The sequence below is a fragment of the Tyto alba genome, unplaced genomic scaffold, assembly GCF_018691265.1.
Source record: "Tyto alba isolate M040663 unplaced genomic scaffold, T.alba_DEE_v4.0 Super-Scaffold_20000042, whole genome shotgun sequence".
Lineage (NCBI taxonomy): Eukaryota > Metazoa > Chordata > Aves > Strigiformes > Tytonidae > Tyto > Tyto alba.
In genome coordinates, this window is record NW_024881293.1 from 6,848,686 (window position 1) to 6,865,341 (window position 16,656).

At 42.2% G+C, this 16,656-nt stretch overlaps 1 protein-coding gene across 6 annotated transcripts in view; it reads left to right on the forward strand.

Annotated features, from left to right (window-relative positions):
* MIB2 (MIB E3 ubiquitin protein ligase 2) overlaps positions 1–16,656 on the forward strand; it is a 51,370-nt gene that overhangs the window by 24,300 nt on the left and 10,414 nt on the right. For 4 of the 6 annotated variants that reach the window (XM_042794775.1, XM_042794774.1, XM_042794776.1 and 1 more), the window contains 9 exons: positions 2,341–2,447; positions 5,770–5,964; positions 7,255–7,397; positions 9,365–9,472; positions 10,694–10,828; positions 11,539–11,701; positions 12,683–12,816; positions 14,727–14,875; positions 15,479–15,635. In XM_042794775.1, coding sequence (XP_042650709.1) covers positions 2,341–2,447; positions 5,770–5,964; positions 7,255–7,397; positions 9,365–9,472; positions 10,694–10,828; positions 11,539–11,701; positions 12,683–12,816; positions 14,727–14,875; positions 15,479–15,635 — 1,291 coding nt within the window. Of the gene's footprint in view, positions 1–688; positions 1,014–2,340; positions 2,448–5,769; positions 5,965–7,254; positions 7,398–9,364; positions 9,473–10,693; positions 10,829–11,538; positions 11,702–12,682; positions 12,817–14,726; positions 14,876–15,478; positions 15,636–16,656 lie in introns of those variants that run through there. The other 2 variants (XM_033007645.2, XM_042794778.1) reach the window with 2 other exon arrangements.

Consider the following 16,656-nt stretch of genomic DNA (forward strand, 5'->3'; position numbering starts at 1 on the left):
ACATCTTGCTTAAACTTAGCTTGGTGCTTTATTTTACTATCACTGAGAATCTTTGCATTGAAACCCCTCCCTTGTGAGAATAGGCTTTGGAGGAAAGGAGTATGTTTTTATCAGTTTGTCTCAGGGCTTGACCAAGACACGTTTGATAAATTGTTAGAAAAGCATTCAGTAAAATACAGTGAAAATAGCATGTTGTAGCTGAGCTGTTTCAGATGTAGTACACAAATCCATGCTGGTTTTTAAAGCCAGTCTGTAGTGCATGACCCTGTGCAGTAAAATGAATGCTGATCACTGTTTCTTTTTAGCTGAGCTTTTTCCTAGCCGTCTTTCATTATCTTCTGTTTCATAACAACTGCCAGCCTTGATGGTGTTTAAAACAGACAATCTCAACCATTCCAAAATGTGTCTTTGCGTTCTTCCTGTTGAGGTACAATCTGGATAATGAACATTCAGCAGTTATAGGAACGTGTAAATAATCTCTCCCTCTTTTTAAGCACATTAGATTGTAAAGCACAGGTGGAAGATCTGTTAACAAGAAAGGCAAAAGACTTAAGCTTTTGATGGATAAGTAAACAATAGGTTCGAGCATAAGCTTTTTATCCTTCTGAGTCTCCACCTTCTCTCTCTAGGTATTAGGTGGAAAATAAATACAGCATTCTGAGGTCAGCCCTACCCCTTGTAGGCTTCCCCTCCCCTTCCCGTGGGAACAGTTGCTGAACTTGGTTTTGCTCTGTCTGGTCTGGGAGTTGGCAAGAGCCTGTCAGGAGGAGGTGTACAATTCTGGGTATGGATTGTGGCACCTTTGCAGTCACCTAGAGAAGTGGATTGTACGCTGGGCGAGCGACACAGATGGGTCCATGAGGACCTTGGTGGCTCAGTGTCTCAAGAGAAAGCTTTCCACTAGGGAACAGAAACTAGGAACAGCACACACGAAACCAGCAGAGAAGCTGCTGTAACGTTATGGGAATTGGAAGCTGCTTTAACAGGACATCTGACCCCCTGTTTACTATCATGTAGGTATTTTAATATTTTTTTATTTTTTCTCAAGATAGGATTGGTGTGTATGCCTGTGATGTGGATTGCAGGGCAGATAGAAAGGTCTGTGTTATTCCTGAAACACTCTAGCCACAACACTGCTGGTCTAATCTGCTCTGCTTTTCAGCAAGTGAGCTAGGATGTGCAGTCTGCAGCTTAGGTTACGAAATGTGCTGAACTCCTTATTACTTTGAGCTAGCAGACTGCCTGAGCCATTAATGCTTCCATGCAGCGTACACCCTGGTAATGTCCATAAGCATTGCCTTAAACTTAAGGATGGGACAAGGGCAGCTGAAAGTCACTTCCACTTTCCCTCTGAAGCAATGTCAGACTTTCTGAAGAAGTTACGAACTTTCTCCTTACTCCTTTCTTTCCCTGCCCCCCCTCTCAGAGGCTCTGTTTTAAAGATATGTTTTAATTGTGTGAGACTTGATTGGGGTGGTGTTCTTTGGGAAGTATGTGGAGTGTAAGTGGCACAGCTGGCAGTGAAAGCCAACATGCCCTCCTGCTATGATGTTTAGGGTTGCTTGATGATATTTGTAGCAGGGCTTCCCCTGCTCTCTGTAGGCAACAGGATGAAGTTGCTAAATCCAGATTTTGATGACTTTGGTTTGCAGATGTTGTACCTTATGAAACATCTATGTTAAAAAGTATTAATTTGTATGCATTCACATTAATCATACTTGGCCCTTGGTGAGCTGCCTTGCCCTAATATAATTTGTGGTTTGTGCATCTCACGGTGTGTGGTGAATTTTTTCTTCTTTGGAGATAGTAGATTTTATTTTTGCCCTACGCAGCTCCCTCAAGGCTCTTGAAGTTCTGAAAGGTGGATGATCTTTTTTTCCTTCATGGCTAGGTATGCTGTGTGTGAGTGGGTGTAATAGTTTTGAATCGTCGTGTTTATATATAATGTTCAAGTTCTTGAGTCAGCAAGATGACATTCTGATGTCAGACAGGAGGGAGAGACCCCACCATAGTCTCTCACAATTTTTGATAATGTTTGCAGATGATAAGCTTGGGTTTTCATTAGCCCAGTGTATTACTCACTAGTTGTCTTTCTGCCATCAGTGGAACAGTGCATAAGTGGACTGACCTTCCTGGGGAGACCAACTTTTAGGATCAAAGACCCTGTTATTTTATTGTTTTCTCTCATGTGCTCTTCAGAAATCACACCATATTTTTCTGTATGTAAGTGTGGCACCCTTGGTTCTTGTATGACAGACCTCAGCTGGAGCAGAGCTTTATAAAGTAAGAATAGTAACAATAAATTAAGTTGTTTTCTCTTATTTTGTTTTTTCTTTCCAGTGTCCTAGTGAGTCCTCGACAGAATTTGACTCGCATCACATTAAAAGGGACTTTCCAGGGGGCTAAAGTAGTCCGTGGCCCTGACTGGGAGTGGGGTAACCAGGACGGTAAGCTGCTTTTGAGATGTCCTGTAAAACACCATTTAATTTTTTTATTTTTCTTTTCCCCCAAAATTGATAGTTGAAAATGCATGTGCTGAGCAGTAGCTTCTAAGGGAGCTGTTCAGAGGATGCAGGTTGCAGTTCTTCAGAGTATTAAATATATTTGTTTCGTTGTATTTGGATAAAAACATACCGGTGACATAAACTGTATGCATTTATTCAGGGTGTGAGAGGGAAGTTTTGCTGCTCCTATTTCATAGATGTGGAAACTCACGGGAACCACCCTGTAAGATCTAGTATAGAGCTATAAATGTACACCATGTTAAAATGAAACAAAGATACATCTTTTCGTGGAAGAGCTTACATTCACAGTGGGAATAAGTTTTGTCTGACTTTGTGAACAGTACTCCTTTTTCCTTTGGAGTTCTTGGGAATATTATTGTTCGGACACTTTAGACGGTTTCTCTTAACGGTTCTTAAAGGGATGTTTCACCTTGAGCATTAATGAAGAACTGTTTGCTGTGGTTGCTGGAGAACAGTTTCTACTTCCTGTATGAATTGTAACTTCAGACTGAAAATGCAAAGGAACAAAAATGCCTTTTCTAGAGCTGCTATTGGGTTATAATGGTTGGCTAATTCACTGATACCAATTTCTTTGTAGCACTACAGGATTAAGGAAGCTTTACTGTCCGTTTCTATTCCAGTGCCTTGTACACACTGTAATGTTTACAGCTTCTTTTTTCCTTTAATAATTAAGTTGTAAGTCCAAAGGTTTCCAATACTGACTCAACCATTTTATTGCGGCTCTGGGTTCAGAGGAGGACTTGGATACCTGCAGGGTCTGAGAGAAAAAGAAGCTTATGCTTAGTACAGCTTATCCATCAGATCAACATTTACATGTCTGAGACTTGTGTTGGTTATGATGATTGTGCCCTGAAAGCAGTGGTATGTGCAAGATAAGTGAGAAAAAACAGCCACTCAGCTGGTCTGTAATGAGGACTGCCTTGTCTTTGATGGAGCTGCCCCCATCCACAGCCGTTTCCTCTTCTGAACTTAGCTTTCTGGTAGCACTAACACATCAACTCTATTTCCATTTAAGGGAGTAACATGTAAGTAGTGGGAATAAATAACCTTGCAAACTCTCTAATAGGGTCCTGGTAAGTTTATGTATTGATCCTGTGGTCTTGTGTGTCTGATAAGGGCAATAGCAGCTAGTTGAGAAATCTGATCGAATGGTCTTGCTTTTGATTGACTGTGTCTTTGGTATTTTTGCTGCCTGAAGCCCTTTGCAGAAATTAGCACTGACTGCAAAATTTGCCAGTTGACCAAACTTTTTTCTCTGGTGTGGTCAGGGTGGGCTGGGCCCCTGCAGCTCTTCAGTCACTTCTACATTTTCATTGAATACATATTTTTCCTTACTTGGAGTGCAGACAGCATGGAAGTGGAAGCTAGTGACCTACTCAGAGAAAAGCATTGGAGCAGGATGAGGGGGGAGATTCCTTTTTGCTGTTGCTGTTCAATCTGAATCCCTGCTGTGACAGACAAACGTTAAGTTCTTTTGCTGGTGCTGAGTTTGTGGGCACTAATTCAAGGCCAGCGATACCTACCAAGTTTTTTACAGACTGAAAGAGTGGGAAGAGGACAGCGATAATAATATAGTTCAAGGAACACAGTGTTGATGCAAGATCCCTATCTTCCTGTACTTGAACATGGGTACCATCCAGCAGCTCTCCCTTCCCATGATTGGATATTGGAAGTAGCCTTCTTTTCTAGGAGCTGTCATCCTGGTTAGTTTTGGACTGGACAGTTGTTTATGATTATCTGCAGAAAGGAAAATGAAAATTACTGTTAGCTGCCCTAATGCTAGGATCTGAGTTCTAACCTGGAAGGCCTTCTTAGGCACACCTGTGAAGGTTACATCATAGAAGTGTTTTTGGTAACTTAAATTGTGTTTTCTTAGATAATATTCACATGGGTGGATATCTGGAGTGCTGATCTGGTAACTGGCTGCAGTGTGCATTGGGTACAGAACTAGCATCCACCTGCCATTTCTAGGGAAAGATTTTAAAGGTAGATCGGATTTCAAAAATACTTTTATTCCTGTAAAAGTCAAGAGATATTGGGACTTTCTGATTCTCAGACAAGCCCTTTAAAGGTGTGATCTTGTCATTGATAGAACTGACAATAAAATCCACTAGTTTGTGTTATGCTTTTTAGATAGAGATGCAGTTAGATGAGGACGTTAACTTCTTTAAGCTGTTAAATTCCAAGACTTTGCAGGCAATTGGAAGCTCACTGTCCACTCAGATGCCCACAGACATCTGTTACTGTCCCTGTTGGGAAGACACTAGACCAGTGCTGGGACCTGCTCAAGTTCACACAGTGACTTGGCAGCAGAGTGAGGTAGGGAATCTGCAAATTCTGACTGCCTGTCACTGGGTTCTGTGTTGACAGGCTGGTGTATCTTGGATGAGAGTATGTCCCACGTGCCCAGCCAGATTTGCCTTCTCACAAATATATCCTTGTGTTCTGGATTGTTTCTGTAGCACTCTTCCTTGCTTGGGCAGGTGAAGAGAAGTATCAGAACAAACTTTACTTGATGTTCCTCCATCTGGCCAGCGTTGGGGAGAGATTAAAGATTTTGGGTGGATTTTACAATGGTGCTTTGTTTTTATCTTGCCACAGTGTGGTGCCATGATGCTGTATTGCCTAGCTAGGCAGTGTTATGTACACCGGGAGGAATGGCTGCTTCTACACACAATTCAGATTTTCCATATTTGTATTCCAGAGTAAATGGCTGGCTGGATTTCAGTCAGTTTAATGTAGAGATTCTCTCCTAGTTGGTCCAATTGAATTATCTCATGGTTTAATTTCCCTAATTAAAAAGGTGACTGAGTTCTTTTGTGCCTTCAGCAGATCAAGGTGAATCATGCAAGCTGTGAGGAAGTTGTATGAGCTACTGAACAATTTATTTTTGTGTATGTGTCATTTCCTTTCATGTAAGTGGAGAACTCTTACTGGAGGACATTGCTTCAGGCAGCAGTATGCTGTCAGTGAAGCAGAGCAGTGTGCTTCTGTTCAACATGTAATGCTGACCTGATAAGGCCCCACAGAAATCCTTGCTGGAAACCTCACTGTCTCTGTGCCTGTTCCTCTGTGGTGAATAGTTGGAGAACTGACAAGTTTTTTCCTTGTTTTTCATGTAGTTAACATAAAAAGGTCAATTAAATTATATCTCAGTAAACACCCCAGTGTTGAGTGAATTTCTGTATATTGGTCTTGGTGAAAATACAAGCTGGACACTTTTTTTCCCCTCTTTTTCCATCAGGTGGTGAAGGTAAAACTGGACGTGTGGTTGATATTCGTGGCTGGGATGTGGAGACGGGACGCAGTGTGGCCAGCGTTACATGGTCTGATGGTACCACAAATGTCTACAGAGTTGGACACAAGGGAAAAGTGGACCTGAAATGTACTGTAGAGGCATCTGGTGGCTTTTACTACAAAGAGCATCTCCCAAAATTAGGTGCGTAGAGACAAGTCTTCTGTTGAGATATTCTGATTCACGCTGTCATTTCGTGACACTAAAGCAATTTTGCTTGGATGACAGAAAATCAGCAGGTGTTTTTTTCAAGTTTTCGCATAATGTGTACCATTTAAAAGAAGTGGTCTGTGTGTGAACATACTGCTTTATTTCAGAGTGGTTAGTAAAGTAGCTTGGCTTTTCAGTGGTAGGATTGTGTAAAGACTGATTCCCCCAGCTGTATTCCTAGGAGAGATCTTCTGCCAAGGCAACTTCTTGCTTCTGCAAAATGCATGAAACTCGCTTGGGAGTGCCTGCATCTGTCAGCAGAGAGTTCAACCCACTGTCAGTTTTGTTAATCCAAAGCTTTTCATTCCTTAGGCAAACAGTGGCCCAATTGGTGTTCACTTTGATTTTAGACAGCAAATATTGTTCTGGTGGACCAAAAAGTATGTTGAAGGGGATTGTGACAAGAGGGAGATTTCTGAGAACGGAGCTGCCAAATATCTTCCCATCAGGGAGATTAGAAAAAGTCACGGAAAAAGGTGATGTCTATATTGGCAACTTGTTACAATCCACCTTTCCTCTTAACTCTAATGAAACCAAGGAAACTACTTGAGGTTTTGGACTTTCAGCATTTATTTACTACAGTGTAATTTAGTTCTGGGTTTTTTATGATTATCAGGGGCCATCTTTTTCTCCACTGAAGGAGAACGGAGAGGTCTGTTCTTGAATTTGCAGCAGCAGAATCAGGTCTTTCTAATTCTTTTCTCTCCCTGAGCAGCTTGGCAAAAGCATGAGGGAAAGGAAGGGTTGGATGAGGAGCTTATTCCCAGGGGTATGGCCTCTCGCTACACAGGAAGGCTAGGAGGGTAAAGCACTCCACAAAGCAAGCTATGTGGCTGCCTATGGAAGAGAATTATTTTAAGTTCCGTGTGGGTGTGTCTGCTGAAAAACAGTTGTGGGTGACTGAATTGCTAAGAACAGCTACTGATGTCTGATGTGACATGAGAGGCATCGTTCAAAGGCTTTCCCTCTCTGGGAGGGAACAAAATTGTCTTGTTAGAACTACCTCATGTTTAACCCCTATCAATAGCCAGTTAGAGCTAAACTGTCTAGATCTCTCTACATAGTGCTGCCCCGTAGAGTGTGTAGGGCATATTCCACAATAGAAAAAGGGTTTTACACCATTCTGTCCCAATTAAGCCTATGTTAATTTGCAACCCTTGATACAAAGCCAAATGAGACACAAAGTGTATTATTGCATCCTGCACGTGTGGTTCTTCTCTTTAGGAAAACCAGCTGAACTGCAGAGGAAAGAAAGCACAGACAGGCATCCATTCCAGCATGGGGACAAAGTGAAATGCATGCTAGACATTGACATCTTGCGGGAGATGCAGGAAGGCCATGGTGGCTGGAATCCTAAAATGGCTGAGGTATGCTTCTGCTTGCTCCTATTCTCTTGGTAATGTAGCGGTCACTATCTCAGACTACGTAAGTAGGCACTGGCTAGGAAGTTAACATCTTTGTGTAATATGTTACCTTCTACATTTATATTGTGTTGACTGAATTACAAATACAAATTCTTTAGTGATAGGACGCTGGAGTCAGATTTATTTTTAGGCTCGGATAAATCCGTGTCGTATGAGAATTGCCGTGTGGAGCCCTGCATTATTTCTGAGACTCTGCGATGGGTCAGAACAGTTGCTCAAAAGTCTTGGAAGCCAGTGCAAAAAAACTAATGGCTAGTTTGTGTGTTTTAAATTAGCTGTGGATCTTTTCCTTGGAGTTCTGGATCCATTCCCTGTTTGTCGTCTGTTGTACTGTGCATTACTACTAATGAAAGTTATGTGTTTTGTCAACAGTGGGCTCTATCCCTGGCCAGGGCTAAAATTTCTCAGCCCATATGATGTTCTTGGTGCTTAGCCAGTTGTCTTCTCTTCAGTTTGAAGAGCTATCAGTGTGTTGTCACCTGTTGTCTAAAAGAACCTCAGATAGTAGAGGAAGTAAAGATAGAAATGACACCTATTACTGTAGTATAATCTCTTGGGGGACCATCATGGAAGTAAGTGTCCAGAGGGTTGTGAACCTTTGGTGTGGGCTTACATTCAGATGAAATTATAATATCTTAAGTAATACGTTTTCCATTTAAATTAAAAGATCTGTGCTCTTTGTTTCTCCTTAAATCAACTTTCTTGACTTTTGATAGTCTATAGATATTGTCCAAAATAGATTAAATTACCTTCATCTATTGAAGAAGTAAGTACTGCTGTTGTGCAGTAGATTTACTGCAAGACAAAATCACATTTTGATACCATTACAGTAATAAGACCTGTCTCTGAGCTTGTATTAGTAACTTGTATAAAAGTGTCTTTTTGGAAGGAGAGGGAAGTATATAGCCACAAGTGACGCAAATGCCTGCTATACTTGAGTCAATAAACTGAATAACCTGCAGGTCTGGTTCTGAGACAGCTGTCTGAAGCCTTGGTATATGAAGCAGTGCTATAAAATTATAAAGATATATAATATATGTATCCTAGTCCAACCTGCCCTGTAGGTGACGAGTCTTTTTTGAAATCAGACTTTAAAATGTTAAGACAAATGATGTCATTTCAGTTTCAATGTGGAAATCTATTAACTGAGTATTAGTCTGAGCATCTTAGCCTGGCCTTCAGGGATCGACAGTCTTCTGGTATGAGCTTTAAGGACCTCTGTCAGTGTAGCCATGCATTTTTTTATTCCAGCTAAGGCCTTTATCCCCAGAGCTATAGTCTTTGAATGTTGCTGTATAGCTAACATAGTCTGTTAGCTTGTTAAACCTCTCTACTTCTGAATTCCTGTTGTTGGTGAATGCAGGTATAGAAAGGGATACTAAACAGAGAAAGAGTAACTTCCTGTCATCTCAGGTGGTCTCCTTCAAAACTTATCTGCTCAGGGCCTGCCAGAATCAACAAATAAAGAATACTGCACTGTACAACTATACTTTGTTTTCTGTAGTCTCTTCTCCCATGCCCTTTTTTTTTTTTTTTTACCTCTCAGAGCATGCCTTGCTGGTATTAAACTGCAGAACAATGTAGTAATCTCTGCCCACCTTTGTCATTTGGAAAGGGGAGGACAATTTGTGCATTTTCAAGGATTTTCACACTTTGTATTCCTATCACCCTCTTCCCCCAATATGTAGCTACTTCAGAGGAGCTTCTTAAGCAGCCTTTCCATCCTTTTGCAGAAAAACAATGAGACTGCATCTCATTTAAAGCAGGTTTGGGAGCACTGTTAGTCTGTGAATTGGAAATGGTGGGTAATTTAGCCATCTATGTCTTGAATGCCTGCTTTCACCACTATTAAGCAATGTGATTTATTTGGTGGATTTCCCCTACTACTTTTTTTCCCTTCTATCAAAAAGTTCATTGGCCAGACGGGGACTGTGCACAGAATCACGGACAGAGGGGACGTGAGGGTCCAGTTCAACAGTGAAACCCGCTGGACTTTCCATCCTGGAGCTCTGACTAAGGTAGGTGCTGATAGGTGAGCTTGGCCAGAACTAGAAATGCTGCAGGGTGTAGCTGTCAGTTCAGCCTGCTGTGTTAGCACACCACGTGTCTCAAGCAAGTGCCGAGGAAATATATTGCTATTTTAAAAGCAGTACTTCTAGATAGAAATTCCTGCAAGCCATCAGACCTAAGACAGATGGTTGCAAAGAGTGGGAATTGGGCTACTAGGCTGTCCAGTTTTCTGAACCTTTGTATTCCAAATGTAATTTCTTAAGTTAAATTCCATTTCTTAATTTCAGCTTCTTTGAGAAGAGTGGTAACAGTAGACCTACAGTAGCTCATCCTTCTGCAGCTACCGTTCATCTGTGATGAACCTTCTTCCACATCATTGCAATTTGATTTTGTTTTCTTCCTTGTTCTTGTGTCTTCATGTTATTCTCCTTTTTGCATCTTTGTGTCACTTCTCTCTGATTCTTCTGGATGACCCAAGTCTTGAATCCAGCTCTTCTGATTTTGTCTGCATTTCTAAAGCTCATAGCTCTGCCCTTCCCCAGAAGCTTGAGGACTTGAAATGTAGATGATTAGAAACAGGGCTAATAAGGATAGAAGGAGCTCCTGGAAGACTACAGAGTTCTGAAAGACCTGAACAAGGTCACAATGCTAAAAACTCCAATACCAGTGGAAAACCCAGTGTCAGATTGTTTTGTACAGAATTACTTTGCTTTGAAAAGTGTTTCTGACAGTGCTCCCTTCTTAGCTCTGAGAAAGGGAGCATCTGGAAAATTGCCAGCATTGATAAACTCGGGTTTCCCTTCTGTGTTTTAAATAACAAACAGATTTAACTTCCTTGATCAAGTGAATTAAGATCTCCAGTGTCATGTCAGGTATAGTGAGGAGATGGACCAAGTAAAGTTCTGTATGTGCTTTGTATTGGTATTAATTTTAAGTGGTTTAAAGAAGAAAGAAGAAGAAAAATATTCTGTCCCAATTTATTTCCCTACTTAAATGTGCACTTGGCTTAAAACAGAAATACCCCAGCCCTTGGACTATGTCTATTTTGCAGTGCAGTGATTACAGATTCCTTGGTAGTTGTACTTACGTTTGTAATGCCTTGGTTTTTGAGTCAACGGGCTTCTTGTTTGGTTGGGTTTTCTGAGGGTGGAGGTGGGGTGGAGGGGCTGATTGCTGGGTTTTTTTCTGGCTTTGTCCTCCAAAAGCTTATGACTTTCTTTTTCTTGTAGCTCAACACCTTTTGGGTTGGTGATGTTGTCCGGGTGATAGATGATATGGAAACAGTGAAGCGATTCCAGCCTGGTCATGGGGAGTGGACAGATGAAATGGCACCTGTGAGTGCACACCAGTTCCAGGACAGTCCAGTAACTTCCTGAGTTTTTCCAATCAATTAGTAATAGTGACTGGGCTTGCGTTGCCCGCCAGTATTCCTGCTGGTCAGTGACTGCACAGACCTTTCTGGGACTGCTGAGGCATTGCAAAATAAATGTTGCCTAGTGCTATTGACTATCGGTAACACAGTCCTATTGCACACCCAAAGCAAAGTGGGTAGATGGGGAATCTGACAAAGGATTTGGCTACCAGTAAGTCAGATAAGAAATTTCACTAACCAAAGTAAACAAGTCCTCTTATGCCCTCCCGAATTCCCTAGAACAAGGCAGGAAAGTATCCTGGTGGAAAAATGGTCTCATCAGACCAGAATGGCTAAAAGCAGAATACAGGTGTCCTCCAGGAACAATTAAATGCACGGAGGGAACTTTTCCTAGTCCCAGTTTTATCAGTTCTCTTGGGGTTCTTCAGACCATGTGTTGTTGTTTCACCACCTTCCTCTTCAGACATTTGTAATGTGTCTGGGAAACCCTTCTTATGTAAAACCAGTAATAGAGAAACTGCTGAGAACACTTTGGTGTCCTTGAAGTGGGAGCTGTCTGCTTGTGTGTCACTATTCAGTGCTTCTTTTCACACAGCAGGAGTGTTGCCTGCGAAACCACTCTTAGAAGCATGGCATTGGTTCTGAGAAGCAGAGCATATTGCATCTTACCTTTTAAAAATCATTTCTCTCTTTCCGTTGCAGGCCCTAGGGCACATCGGCAAAGTGATCAAAGTCTATGGGGATGGAGATTTGCGAGTGTCGGTTGGAGGGCAGTCCTGGACGTTTAACCCAGCTTGTCTGACAGCGTATCAGAGAGATGAGGAAGCAAATCTCATGACAACGGAGAATGCGAAGGAATCAAAAAGTGAGATAGTGAGAACAGAGATGTCTGATCTGTCAGGGATTGTGACATGGTTGCTCTGGTGTAACAGCAGCAACGCTCTTTGCATAGTGTTAAACTCCAGCGGCCTGTTCTTCCCCAGACAGAGCTCCAAAACCAAGCTGTGCCTTACTGGGGAAGCAAAGCTGGCCTTAACAGGGGAATAAACACTAGAATGCTAACCGTAGCACTGCCCTAGGTTCAGTATTTGCTTCTGCCTTGATCTGTCTCAATTTCCTGTTCCATCCTGCTGCATTTCTCGTCGGAGGATACTAATTCTTGAATGCTTGTGAAATATTTCTAGGTCTCTGTGTGGAAGTGTTGTCAAATCAATGATTATTTTGCCCAGCCTACCCCAAAATTGAATTTGAGATCACTTGATGTGTAGAGAGGATTTTGCCTGTTTTGCACATCTGCTCATAAAATTTTTTGTAGCCTCACAATACTTGTTTCCTTTAGAGGTCAGGATCATACAGGAGAGAAGACAGACCTGCCATTTTTTTTTGTTTTGCTGTGTAGATGGGTCTTAAACTGTTTGCTCAAGTTAGACTTCAGGGAGAACTTGCATACAAGCCCTAGCTTTTTAACTTTTCTCTGCCTGGAGAACTGTAACACCTCTGTCCTCTTAAGCACTCAAAAGTCTGTAATTAGAGGGCCCATCTGAAAGAACCAGTATTTCTTCCCTACGGCATCCTATATGCATTCTTCTTCAGATTAATTGCCTTTTAGTAGTGATTTTTCTGTGTTGGTCTTCTGCAGAGTGGTCTCATGTCTTTTGGGTTCTCAAAACATCAGACTTGTAAAGCAAAAGTTCTGTGTAACCCACAAATGTGTAAAGCTCTTTGAGCAAAGTATTAGAGGTACAGCAGGCCCGTACTGCAGCTTACAGCTCTAGTGTACCAGTTGTGCACATGTATACACATGCTCTTTGGCCCTCCTAACCTGTGCCTTTCTCATTCCTACCAGGTACTTTGACTACTGTTTTGGAGAAACTGCTCTCCCAGAAGACAGAGTCAGAGCATGCAGGCTGCCTGGTCATTTGTGCAGCACTCAACAATGCAGCTAAAATTCGGGAGCTTCTTCAGAAGTACCCGGACAAGGCAAGTTTTGAAGACATCTTGAATGGTTACTTTTTGTTGATCTTCTTGAAAATACTGTCATAAAATTTTGTAGTCAAGTGGGGAAAAGGATGGGAGAAAAATAACAGATTTTTCAGAACTAGTATTAGCTCCTAACAGCTGGAAAATTATTTTGTTGCAATTTAGGATTAAATTTGTATGTGAAATGTGCATATTTTATGGCTCCAGTTTGTGGCATTAAATCTGAACTAAAGTTAAGACCCTACAGCACCTTTCCAAAGCTGGCTTTTCCTGGATTTCCTATATGAATGCCCCACCTGAAGAATTAGTGGGAGAGGTATTTATATGAAAACAGGAGCAAGTTGTCTGAGTATCTAGACTCTGTTTGAAAAGAAATCCATGGGTTGTGTCTGGCTGAATGTGTCTGTCCTTAGATGACCTTGCAAAATGGTATTGTTGGAATTGGGAAAGAGAGAAGCTGCCCAGATCCTGATGCTGTGCATGTCTGTGCAGTGTCTTATCTCCTGTCTGACTGGAGCAGAGAACTGGGCTTGACTTGTTGCTGTACAATTTATGTGCTTGTAGAGTGCCAGACTGTTGGGATCATATCTACTGAAATCACTGCTCTTTCAAGCTGCCTGTTTGAAGGTTCAGTCTCCTTCAGTGAGCAGTACAGGGTTTATAAACAGGTTAAAAAAGGAGAACCAGGGAACGAAGTATTTCAGCATTGTCCTTGGAAACCATTGATAACAAAACATAAGTTCTGTTGAGGCTGCGTCTGCATGGCTAGCAGGAGCAGCTGGGTACGTGAACCAGGAAAACTAGGATCAGTTCTGAAGGAACCCCTGTGAAGCTGATACAGTGGTTAGTTGTCTGGTACTTATTATAGCTCTTTATTTACAAAGTTAATGGGGCCCCTGGAGGTGGGAGGAATAGACAAATACCTGCAGTTGTCCCAAATACTGTCAAGAGTCAGTAATCCATTATGTTGTTAGTTATTTTTATTCTATATTCTATTTCTATTTTACTATTTTTATTAATAAGTTATTTCTGTTAGAATGTTCCATACAGCAAGAGGAGGCTGGATTTGAGGCTCACTTAGTAGTGCAAATTGGAATTGTCAGGGCTTTTCTAGCTTATCGGCATTGTCTGTCTTGTGTAAATGGAAGAATAACACAGTGGCCTCTAATGCCTCCTTGCCTAAATGACTTGCCCATCATTTTGAGTGAATCAAGGGAAGTCTTGCCTGTCCTGCTGTCTTGACTGCTGCGTAGAACCAGCTGCAAGGAAGAAAAAACTTTGTTCTCCTTGCCTGTCTGCTGAGGTTTTGCTAGCTCCTTCACCTGTTCCCCTTAGCCTCCCACTGAATTCAGTAGCTTCTTTTCCTTTTTGTTTTTTTCTTGCCTTTCATATAGTGTTTCTTTGTTCTTCAGTCCCTCTAGTTCTCAAAAAATCTCATTGCAGCACTTCAACGCTGTGATATATCCTACAGCCATTGTGCCCAGTGAAGCACCTGGAGTAACATAGAACGATGGGGACTTGGCATCTTCAAAGCCTTATGCAAAGCTAATTTGATCTCCTCACACCTTTTCCTATTGGGAAAGGAATTGTTGGCAGATATGTCAACAAGTATTCTCCTTGCAGGCGTAGAGGGATTTGGCATCAGAGCTGCAATTAGATCCCTGGTTTCCAGCTCTGTTCACTTGCTTCTCCCTTGACTAAATTCGGGGACAAGGACAGCCTTATAGTTGATACACGTGAAGTGGAATCAGGGGGCGTGGATTCTGCTTAGAGTTTCTGAGCCTGCAACTGTTCTACAGCCAGTGGCTTCCATCCTGTTAGGCCGGCTGTAGCACAGAGCTAAGGCCTGAACCCAGGGCAAGATCTTTCCTAACCAAGTTGTTTGCTGTGTCTCTCTGCCCTTCCTGCAGGTCGACGCAAAGAACCAGGGTAGAACTGCCCTGCAGATTGCCTCTTATCAGGGGCATCTGGATGTTGTGAAGACTTTGCTTCAGGCACATGCCACTGTCAACCTAAGGGATGAAGAGGGGGATACAGCACTGCACTACGCAGCTTTTGGGTAGGATATCTTCTTGCTGTCTCTGCTACAAGACTTAAAGGGCTGTGAAAAGACATTGTAAATATAAATGGACAGTCTATGTGAAGGGTATGTGGCTGATGGAGGCTTTTATCTGTTTTTACCTTACATGAAAGAGTGGCTTTTGAGCTTCAGGGCCACAGGTGCATTCCTTAACATGTTAATTTAACCTCCACAGCTAGGTCAGCTTCTGTGCTAGAAACTTTGGGGAAATCAGAACAAGTGATAAGGAGGATTTTGGTGATTAGACTTTTTTTCAGGGGAATGATAGGGGTGATTTGGGTGATTTCTATAAGTGTATATGTTTTCCAGAATAAGACAAAAGGTTGAATTGTGTTGTCAGTTACCAGGGAAGAATTCATCATTAGGAGCAGGAGATTCCTGTTGGTTTAAAGCAAAGAGAGACCAGATTCTAGAGCACAAATTAGGAAGGTTTTGTTGTGCAGTTTCTTTTAATACTAAGAGGAGATAGGATGAGGTTGAGAGGATACAAAACCCGAGAAGTTCTGTTGCCTCGCAAGGAGGAAGCATTTACTGTCTGCAAATAATTAAATCTAATCTGTTTTACTGTTTGCTTTAAATCAGAAACCAAGCTGAGGTTGCCCGTGTGCTTATTGCTAAAGGAGCCAGTGCAGACCTATTAAACAACGCAAAGTGCACAGCATTGTATGTTGCTGTTAGTCAAGGATTCACAGAGGTGGTGCGGACCCTCTGTGAGCTCAACTGTGATGTCAACCTCCCAGTAAGTTTTGGGGTTTGTGGGATTTGGGAGGGGGCCTGAGGGGGAGTGTTTGCAGTTTCTTTTTTGTTGTTGTGTTTTTTTTGAGGTGGGGAGATGATTCTTTATGTCTTACACGATTTGTTGCTTTGTAGAATTTGAAGGTCATTCTCTTAAAGCACTACTGTGCATTGCACAGAGGAAGTATTTCTCTGACTTCATGTCCCGGTTTCAGCTAATTTTTCTTCTTAGTAACTAGAATAGTGCTGTGTTTTGGATTTAGTATGGGATTTGACATGGGAGGATGTTGATAATACACCAATGGTTTTAGTTGCTGCTAAAAAATCAAGGACTTTTCAGCTTCCTATGTCCTGCTAGTGTGCAGTTGCACAAGAAGTTGGGAGGGAACACAGCCAGAGCACCAGATCCAAATTGGCCAATGAAATATTCCATATGATGTAAGAACATGCTCAGTATATAGAGGAGGGTTCACCAGGAAGCTCTGGCTCTCTCTTCTGGGATTGCGATTTCGAGGTTTTCTCTACTCTGGGATCACTAGCTGGGAACAGGCTGGGCATTGGTTGGCAGGTGGTGAGGAATTGCATTGTGCATCACTCATTTGTATATTCTATTTCAATTATTAAATTGCTTTTATCTCAACCTACAAGTCTCCTTACCTTTATCCCTCCAATTCTCTCCCCCATCCCCTGGGCGAGGGAGGGTGAGTGAGCGGCTGTGTGGTGTTTGACTGCTGGCCGAGTTTAAACCATGACACTTCAGTGAAATTCCAGGTTTGGGTCTGCCTCTTCATCATGGTGAGTCTGCTCAGCTCAATCCAGTAGCACTCTGCTGTGCTGGACTCGAGCTTCCAGTGAGAGCTGACCTGCTGCTAATGCTGCTATTGTTGAAACTCTCCTGTTCCCAGCAGTAAGGAGTGGTGAGATTTAGACTGGCATTTAGGAACTTGTGGGGCAGGGATGGTGAATTGGACCCAGCCCGTCTTTAGGGTATGCCTCTGCTGGGTCAGTCTCAAAGCTAGTTGGGA